We start from the raw sequence: 9,871 nt of genomic DNA, 5'->3' as shown, positions 1-9,871 counted from the left end.
TGATGAGATGAAGGAAATGAACATGCAAATTATTTTAGTGAACATGATAATATGTAATGATATGATGAAATGTGTATGAGAATGTATGGTGATGCTGAGAACATGGTAGTACATATATGAGATGGTAAATGTTGTTCTGCATGATGATATAAGCATGGTTGTGTTTGCCATCTTATGGATCATTGTAGATCTAGTCAAAACCATGAGGAAAGGTTTTGAGGGGAATACTAGAGGGTGATGAGATGGGTGAGTCCAAAACTATGAGGATAAGGTGTAGAGTTTGGAATTACTTGGTTGGAGGACACTAATGAGAAAGGTCAAATGAGGCACCATGTCTTAGAGGCGACATTTAATGGATCAGTATTAATTTGATGGGTCAAACTAGATTTGGTACTCATTAGATGACTTTGGGCCATTAGGCGATTAGGGCTATTAGACAATTTATGGTTATTAGATTATTCGACTCGTACACAATTCGACTCTTAGACGACTATGTATATTAGACAACTCGAGCTATTACATGATCTCGCGCTACTAAACAACCTAGTCGTTGGACGCGTGGTAGTCTATTGGAGCATTATATACTCATACATACTTTTAGATATATTATCTTTTATTTTATATTTATCTTTTATCTTTAGTTAGTTTGTTATTATTTCTTATTTGTATTTTGGGCTTAACCCATATTTCTTCTATTATAAATAAAGGATCCTATGTGTATATTTAAAAACAAGGGAGATTAATCTCATACATAGTTTTTACTGTATTCAACATGGTATCTAGAGCATAAGGTTCTTTGTTCGTTGGCCTTGTCCACTAACAGTGTCGCTACCGTTAGAGTCGACATTGTTCCCGTTAAAGTCTTCATCGTCGTGGTCACCATCACTAGAGCATTAGTTTCAACCGGTGACCATAATTTTTCTCATCTCGGTCAAGCAACCACAACGTCGTCAACATGGCTACCATTTGAGTCCATACACGCTCTCACACACTGATCACAGTTTGCTTCCGCTATACTTTCTAGTCGCTCGTGACAGCATGTGTCTCGTTGTCTCCGTCGCCCACCATCTTCGTTGGACTCATCACAACCTCCCTTATCTGGATCTAGCCTTGTTGTGTTGATTGGGCCTTTTTTGAGTTCTAGGTTTTTACTTTCTTGCTTGTTCACGGCTTCTGACTCGTTCATATATACTAACAATGTCAATGTGCATTTATCTATTGATAAGTTAGATGGTACTAATTATGCGACTTGGGCATTAGACGTTAAACTTTGGCTTAAAAGTCAGGGCTATCTTGATCGGGAAAACGATGTCTCAAGTGTAACCAATGCGGCAAGCTAGGCCACACGATTGACAGGTGTTATGCATTGCAAGTGTTATGATATTCTTACTGCATGTTATCTCATCAATCGCATGTCCTCTTCTATTTCAAATAACAAAATACCTCATTCTATCTTATTTCCTCACGAATAACACCTTTACCTCTAAAAGCTTTTGGGTCTACATGTTTTGTTCATAATTTCAGTCCTAGTCTTGATAAGTTAGCTCCTTGATCACACAAATATGTTTTTTTAGGCTTTACTAAATCAAGGGAATGATACAAGTTTTTTTCCTCCTTCTCTTAATCATTATTTTATATTTGTAGATGTCACCTTCAATGAGTTTTCCTTTTATTTTAACAATCATTCTTCTTTTGATATGTCTCCTTCTAATACTATCAATATTCTTGTTGTTTGTGCTTCTCCAATTATGCCTAGTTTACCAGGTGTTTCTCAACAACCACCAAGTGGGAATTCAAGTGCCAACTACATTGTCTTCTCCAGCTCTGACAATTGAGTCTACCCTTCCAATTGCCCTCCAAAAAGGTACACGTTCTACTCGTAATCACTCTCCACATTATGTTGCTTTAAGTTATTATAGATTGTCTTCACCTTTTTGTACTTTTCTTTCGTCTATTTCTTCTGTGACCATCCCAAAATCTGTTACTGATGCCTTAACTCATCTTGGTTGGCGTCAACCCATGCTAGATGAACTAAGTCTTCTTTAGAGTAGTGGAACTTGGGAGCTTGTCCCATTACCATTTGGAAAATTTGTTGTTGGTTGCAGGTGGGTTTTTGCTATCAAAGTTGGTGTTGATAGAACTATTGATCACCTCAAAGCTCGTCTTGTGGGCAAAGGTTACACACATGTTGTTTCTCCAGTGGCAAAGATGACATATCTTCGTTTATTTATAGTCATTGCGGCTCTTCAGCACTGACCTCTTTATCAACTGGATGTCAAAAATGCATTCCTTAATGGAGATTTGCAATAAGAGATTTATTTGGACCAACCTCTAGGATTTATTGCTCAGGGAGAGTCTTATGGGTTGGTATGTCGTCTTCGTAAATCCTTATATGGCCTAAAACAATCCCCTAGGGTCTGGTTTGGAAAATTTAGTAATGTTGTTCAACAATTTGGTATGACTCAGTGTGAGGTAGATCATTCAGTCTTTTATCGTCACTCGAGTGTTGGATCTGTCTACTTGATAGTATATGTTGATTACATTGTTCTTATAGATAGTGATAGTCATGACATCATCCCTCAGATGAAACAACATCTTTGCAACCATTTTCAAACCAAATATTTTGGCAAACTTGGATATTTCTTGGGTATTGAGATGGCACAATCCAACGATGGTATTGTTATATCTCAAAGGAAATATGTATTGGATATTTTGGAGGAAGCTAGGTTGATGAATTCAAAACCTATGGACACACCCATGGATCCTAATATGAAATTTCTACTAAAACAGGGTGAGTCAGATCCCGAGAAATATAGAAGACTAGTTGGAAAATTGAATTATCTTACAGTTACTCGTCTTGGCATTTCCTTTGTAGTTAGTGTGGTAAGTTAATTCCTTAATTCTCCATGTGCAGATCATTAGAATGCAATTATTCGTATATTAAATACATTAAAGGATCTCCTGGAAAAGGGTTCTTATATGGTTCTAGTAACCATTCAAGAGTGGTTTGTTATTTTGATGCTGATTGGACAAGATCTCCTTTTGATAAGAGATCTACATCCAAATATTGTGTCTCCATTGGTGGTAACTTGATCTCTTGAAAAAACAAGAAACAAAGTGTTGTGGAAAGAGCTAATGCAGAAGCAAACTAAAGAGTTGTGGCCTTAGCCCCTTGTGAGCTTGTTTGGCTTAAGCAATTGCTTAGAGAGTTATAATTTGAAGATGTCACTCAAATGACGCTTATATGTGACAGTCAAGTTGCTCTTTATATTAGTTCTAATCTTGTCTTTCATGAGAGGATCAAACACATTGAGATTGATGGTCATTTTATTCAAGAGAAGATTGTGTCTAGAGATATCAAGACTAAGTTCGTCAATTCAAGTGATCAGTTAGCAAATATTTTCACTAAGTCTTTACGGGACTAAGAATTGATTATATTTGTAACAAGCTTGGTACATAGGATTTGCATACACCAACTTAAGGGGAATGTTAGATATATTATCTTTATTTTATATTTATCTTTTATCTTTAGTTAGTTTGTTATTATTTCTTATTTGTATTTTGGGCTTAGCCCATATATCTTCTATTATAAATAAAAGATCCTATGAGTATATTCAAAACAAGAAATATTAATCTCATACATAGTTTTTACTATATTCTAACACATACAAAAATATATATATATATATATATATATATATATATATATATATATATATAACAATTACAATTATTGTTTTTAATATGGATAACATTGTAATTATTTACTGGAAAAGTACCTCCCATTGTTAATTTTTCGAACTGCAGCTCGTATGTCTTTTATGGATATAATTCCTTTCTTCCTATTAAAAAAAATCACAATATTGAAAATAAAATATACATGTCTCTAGAAAATAACTTTTTATTGCTTTATTTTGTTTCAATATTTTTATTGATATTAATATATTAAACAATTATAATTGTTGTTATTATAATTTAAAAATTATCTATTTAAAAGAAGTAAATATAGAACATTAGTTCACTTTGTCTAATTTGTCCAACAAAAAGTTTTGGACAAAACATTGACTCATTAATTGCTTATGTAAACAAAAAAACATATATTTTGAATAGTAAAAACCAACAATCAAAATTTCTTTTATTTTCTTACAAACAATAATAATAATAGCAATAGTGAATAACTAGCACTAAAATTAAGAATTAATACAAATCCATACACAATGCAAAATTTCTTGCATTTTCATGCACAATTTTCTTTATACTACACATGATACAAATCTTATGTATTGTCATTAAAACTTTTTTTATGGATTTACTTACCATTGTCTAAATAATTCAGCAGAGATTTTGGATCATGTAAGTTAACAATCTTTTGCTTGCGTAAGGAAATATGGCAGCACTAAATTGAAAACTGGAGCACTATAGCTCTGTTGCTTCCTCGATTGTTAAAACCTATCTATATCTTCTACTATCAACAATGCCCTCTCACCTATTTTGCATGGCCTAAGCTGAAATAATGTTACTGTGAACCTAAAATCGGATTATCTTAGAATCCAGTAGCTAGTATTAAAACTGAGACGAGGACAGCTAGACAGACAAGCTTATTTAACATTTACAAGCAAATAACAACATTAATCATAATAGTATCATATGCCAAATACAGACCGTTGTCACCACTGGGTCCAGTTAGAATACTTGGAAGAGAACTAACAAAGCCAAGAAGGTATTGGTAAAATGGATACAACTCTGGGCCAAAATGCAAGCTCAGAGAATTGTACAGTGCCAGCTTAGGCAACTGGTGGACGGAGTACGTGATCCTGTGAGGTATCCACTGCAGCAGGTGGCATAAATTGCCACATTGCAACTCCTGGATAACTAATAAAAGGTACCAACTTGTTTCCGTGGGCTTGGCCTTGCGCCGCAAATGCAGCAGGGATAGCAGCAGGGGGAGGCATGAAACTGGGTTGTGCATTCAAAGATTTCAGCTGCTGCTCTAACTTCTCCTTCTCTGCCTTGAGCACCTGTTTCTCATCCCTAAGTTCATTCTTCTCAGCCTACACAACATGAAAGGAATTTGATTTCAGAAACAATTAGAATTGTGAATTTTTCAGTCTGTTAGGAAAAAAAGTGGAGGCAGAAAACTTACGCTGCCATTGAATTCGAAAAATATGTTACTACTTTTACTTTAGTTACAGAAATGTCATCTTGCTTCCACTTTATTTCAACAGTTTGATAGGAAACAGTTTGCTTCGTTGCTATATAAATCTTTGAAAACAATAAAAATAAGGGTGGAACTTATGTAATTTAATGTGAAAACAGAAAGAGGAGAACTAGGAACACACTCTCTAACACACACACACACACACGTTATGATTGTCTAAAATTCTTGAGAACTACAATATCAGGAGAGAATCACTAAAAAAGTAGTGGAACCAACCAAAATTTGTGAATTTCCAAAATATCTAACTTATAGTAGAGTATGTTGTTATCATTTCTCAAACAGGAAATACTTCCTTAAACAAATTTCTCCCCAAGTGATCCACAATATGTAACTCCCAACCCAAAAAGTCATTCAAATATGAGTATCACCTTTAACTCTTTAATCTTTTCTTGAAGACCCTGATTAGAGTCTTTCAACTTCTGCGCTTCACCCCGTAAGTGTGTCACCATACGGACAGCATCAATCAGGATAGCAGCCTTATCAGTTTTCGTAGGCCTTCCAGGCTCCAAAATGGAGCCCAATTCAACAAACCTAACAATGTCCATCATATTAGGTACATGCCTCAGCTACATATTCACATAAAAGCTCAAGATGAGTATAGAAAGACAGGAACTAGTTGAAATTTTGAAGTAGAAAGTATACTTGTCGTTAAGCTTATCTCTTCGCAACTTCTCCCGACATGCCTTGGTGCTAGAAGCAGCACATGTCTCCGATCTAACCCTGCAAATGAACAAGAATATGAGGATATAACTTTTTCCATGCAAAAGCTATCTAGATTGGATTCACTCCTTTTTCAGAAGTTTAATCATTTGATCAAATTTTGTATTCCAAATTAGTGAGTCAATGATGTAAGACAAGAAAAATGATTTTGGAAATCTGATCTTATGCCAAGAAAAATAATGTTATACTCGAAAAAGATAATACATGCAATGCAAGGATTTGCAATATGTTGACTGCACCAATTAGCCTCACCCTATGACTGCACTACATTACTACACATCTGTCAGTTCATAGAAGATAATCTATGACAATTGCCTAGCAAATTTTGTAAATTAGTTAAGCAACTAGTATTGCCTCAAGATTTCACTTCATTCTGCAATCATTATTAATTTATTACCGTATAAAAGGAAAGAAAACGAAAAAAATAAACACTAAATCATCTTAATACTTGTAATATAAAGAAGCACTCAAGCAAAAGAGAGATTAGGAAATCAAGCAAAGAAAAAAAAGCTACAGAAGAGGTGTTTCAGAATAAGATACACATGTTGATTCTTTTTTTTCCTTTAACAAAATTATTTCATTCAATAAAAATGAAAGGCTAATAGAACACTGTGTACCTCTTCTTTGAGCCAGACTCTTTGAGACCATCAGAATCCACCAGTGAACCGTCAGCTTCAACACTAGGAGAACATAATGGTGTAAGAAAGACAAGGCAGTAAAAGAAATTGTTTATTAAGAGGACATGTATAAAGAGGTAGATAGAAATCTGAATAATGTATTATGAACAATTTCAGAAGCCATGTTTGACAAACAAAAAGTGTATGGCCTCAAGTGACAAAAAATGTAAAAGAAAACATTTGAGTATACGGGAATTGAAATATATGCTTTACATAAGAATATATTAACAAGAATGGTATTAAAAATGTAGCATTCCATATTTTATAGGAATCTTACAAAATTCATTACAGAATTGATAAATTATCAGCATGATTATGTATAAAATCATTTCTCATTCTCATATTGTTAAAACCTACAGAGGAAAATTTCACTATTGGGAGTTAGAACAATAATCTAATTTATCTCAGGTGTTGCTTTATTTGGCTCTAGCAGTAGCCAAATTTTAGTAAAACCATTTACAAAACACATTTCTTAATGGTGTCTCATAACACAAACTAGAATATTCCCTTCTCCTCTTACAAACCTCTCTCATTGCATACTTTCACCAATCCAATGATTCACCTCATCATTCTAGTCTCTTACACATTCATTTCTTATCCATAACATTCACTTCATTAGTGCATTAAAAATTGTAAGTCATAACTACACAGAATAATCTCACCTAGTCTTAAACAATAACCTCCACGATTATAAGTTATGACTGATGCACATCTTCATTTGATCCACCTAGCTGGACTCCTATATGAGAATTAAGATGACCCTATAACTTAAGAAAGTAACTAACCACCTAGCTAGGAGGTAGAAAATGATCTTCAACTTCATATACAATCAACATAATTACACAAATATTGATTAAAAAAGCTTGAATTAAGACAATCCACAGTTCCAAAACAACACATTGCCTTGAAAACAAGACAGAAAAATACATCAATAGAATAATCTAAACAGTCAATTAAGAAATTAAAGCTATCTCATGCAAGAATGTCCCGAGGCGCTAGAATTAATTCCAGCCAGTCCATGTCTGGATTGAAGTTGGGAGAGTTTAAAAGTACCATTCCTCTAAAAGAAACAGTTTTCTTCTTCTTCATTTAGTACATCAAAATTCATCAGAGCATTTTTCAAACTTCAATTCAAACATAACATTATACACCCCTTTAGGCCAGATTCCATCACGCAACATTAAAAACAAAAATCATCAAATACAACCTCCCAATCAAAAAAATAAAATAAATAAATAAATCACATGTATTGGAAAAGACAAAATCCTACAGCCGTAGAGCTTCCTAAACACAGCCCTAAAATCAAATATTCACAAAGTCAAACCAATCAAACAACAAAGCACAAACCCTAATCACGTCAAGGAGAAAAATCAGAGAATACAGCATCGAAAGCTTGAAAAGGAAAAGGCAATTGGCAAAACGATCTGCATATACCCGACATTGGAAGTGGCATTCAAGGCATTAGGAGGCCATGTGAAGCCGGAGGAAGGGACGGTGAAGGAGGCATCCGGGACGGGAATATCATCTATCAAGCCGTAATCAAAGAGCCAATTGGTGTTTTCCCGGGAAACCATTGTGCAGATTCGATTCCCGGAAAATTGAGGATTTTCCGCACGGAAAACGCGTTTTTGCTTTGTTTTCCAGGGGCTGCGCGTGGTGTGCGTAGGTGTGTGGTGTGCGTAAGGTTTGCTTGCACGTTTTGAAGTTAAGAAGAAGAAGGGTGAAATAGAGAACTTGTTTATTATATTTTTTTATTGAAAATAAACCATTTGATTAAGACTAGGTAAGTGACAACTTAGATTATTTATAAAATACGAATTATGTTTATTAAATAATATTATCATTATTAGGTATTTAAGTATTAATTTTTATTAAATTACTAAATAAGAAATTTAGTAAATAATTTTAGTTATAAATTACAAGTAGAAACATATACATACATATGTGTTTACCCATTTTTATTATGATAAAAAATTTATTATCACAATAGTTATTAAATATAAAAATTATTAATTTTATAAAATAAATAACTTTCGTAATTTTGTTATAATAATTTATTTATTATACAGATAGTTTTTATGAATAGTTATTTAAGTTTAGAAAATTAATTATTAAAAAGATAAAATTAAAAAAAAAAGTGTATACAATAATAAAACTGAATTCATGTTTAATGATTCAGATTAATAATATTAACTTATTGGTATTAAAATTTTATGGAAACATGTGAATGTGAATGCACACTCAATGAGAAATATTGGTGGCAACTGTCTATTGGGTATAGTGGCCGCGAAAGTGTTCGTCATTGGATTTTACAACAAAACGGTTCAGGTCTTGGAATGCGTAAATTTAATTTTATAAAAACTAGGTTTAATTGTTTGCTTTGTCCCTAGTTTGGCTGCAACATGTCAAGTTAGTCCACCATTTTAAAAAAGTTTCAATTACGTCTAAACTTGGTTTAAAAGTGTCAATTTCGTTCAAACGTAGTAAAATTTGCATCAATCAAGTCCCTTCCGTTAATTCTACAGAAACGGACGTTAATTTTTTTCTCTCTCCTCTGCTCCTCTGCTCTATTTCTCTGCGCAACAGCAGATCCTCTCTTTCTTTTGAATATTTGCATACACTAAAATTTATTTTAATATTTGAATTTAAATGAATAGTTTAGATTAAGAGATACATATAATGTAATTGTTATATATAAAGAGGTTAATTAAAATAGGAAGATAATCAAATGGTTCACATTTCTGGAATGGAAGAGTCTCCATTTACTGTCAAAAGAGAAGGATCCACTCCATAAAAGAAAAGTTTTATTAACAAACTATTTAATTACTAGTTAAAACTGAACTTGATTATTATAAAACAATAATTTTTTAGTTAAACTGTATTTATAAATTATAATAGAAACATGTTTTAAATAGTTTGGAGAGTTATGTATAGACCAATTAAATTAAAAATTATAATTGCAGAAATATCATTTACCTTCTTTAAAATGATGTTAAAGAAGATTTTAATATTATGTGTGACATTTATATGTCCTCTAGATTTAGAATTCACATTCGTCTCAACTATAATTTTAATAAAAATAAAATTAATCTACCTGATATATTTAGTAAACAACACATTTCTCTTATTTTATTTAAAGATATAATATTGAATAAAAATATAAAAAGGTAAAAAATAAAGTTTTAAAAATATAAGCGTATGTTTTATATAAATAAAATACGAAAAAATATTTATTAAAACATAAAGAAAGTAATTT

The 9,871-nt window shown here is 32.6% G+C and overlaps 1 protein-coding gene across 1 annotated transcript; it reads right to left on the bottom strand.

Moving 5' to 3' along the window:
* Positions 1 to 4,585: 4,585 nt before the first annotated feature.
* On the bottom strand, positions 4,586 to 8,320 carry LOC124845862 (transcription factor ILR3-like). Its single transcript, XM_047323049.2, has 5 exons — positions 8,050 to 8,320; positions 6,556 to 6,618; positions 5,861 to 5,938; positions 5,587 to 5,749; positions 4,586 to 5,051 (listed from the first exon to the last, which is right to left on the bottom strand). The coding sequence occupies exons 1-5, from the start codon at positions 8,187 to 8,189 to the stop codon at positions 4,785 to 4,787; spliced, it is 711 nt and encodes a 236-aa protein (XP_047179005.1). The 5' UTR covers positions 8,190 to 8,320; the 3' UTR covers positions 4,586 to 4,784.
* Between the last annotated feature and the right edge of the window lie 1,551 nt (positions 8,321 to 9,871).

This window comes from Vigna umbellata, chromosome 6 (genome assembly GCF_029865625.1).
Source record: "Vigna umbellata cultivar VRB3 chromosome 6, Vumbellata_1.0, whole genome shotgun sequence".
NCBI classification, from domain to species: domain Eukaryota; kingdom Viridiplantae; phylum Streptophyta; class Magnoliopsida; order Fabales; family Fabaceae; genus Vigna; species Vigna umbellata.
Note: the sequence above shows the minus strand (reverse complement) of the source record. Positions and strands in the feature narration are given on the sequence as shown.

Coding starts and splice junctions, on each gene's coding strand:
- LOC124845862 (XM_047323049.2), bottom strand. CDS start 8,189: ATGGTTTCCCGGGAAAACACCAATTGGCTCTTTGATTACGGCTTGATA. Junction 6,619..8,049: donor AATGCCACTTCCAATGTCGG/GTATATGCAGAT, acceptor ATGTTCTCCTAG/TGTTGAAGCTGACGGTTCAC. Junction 5,750..5,860: donor AGAGATAAGCTTAACGACAA/GTATACTTTCTA, acceptor GGACATTGTTAG/GTTTGTTGAATTGGGCTCCA.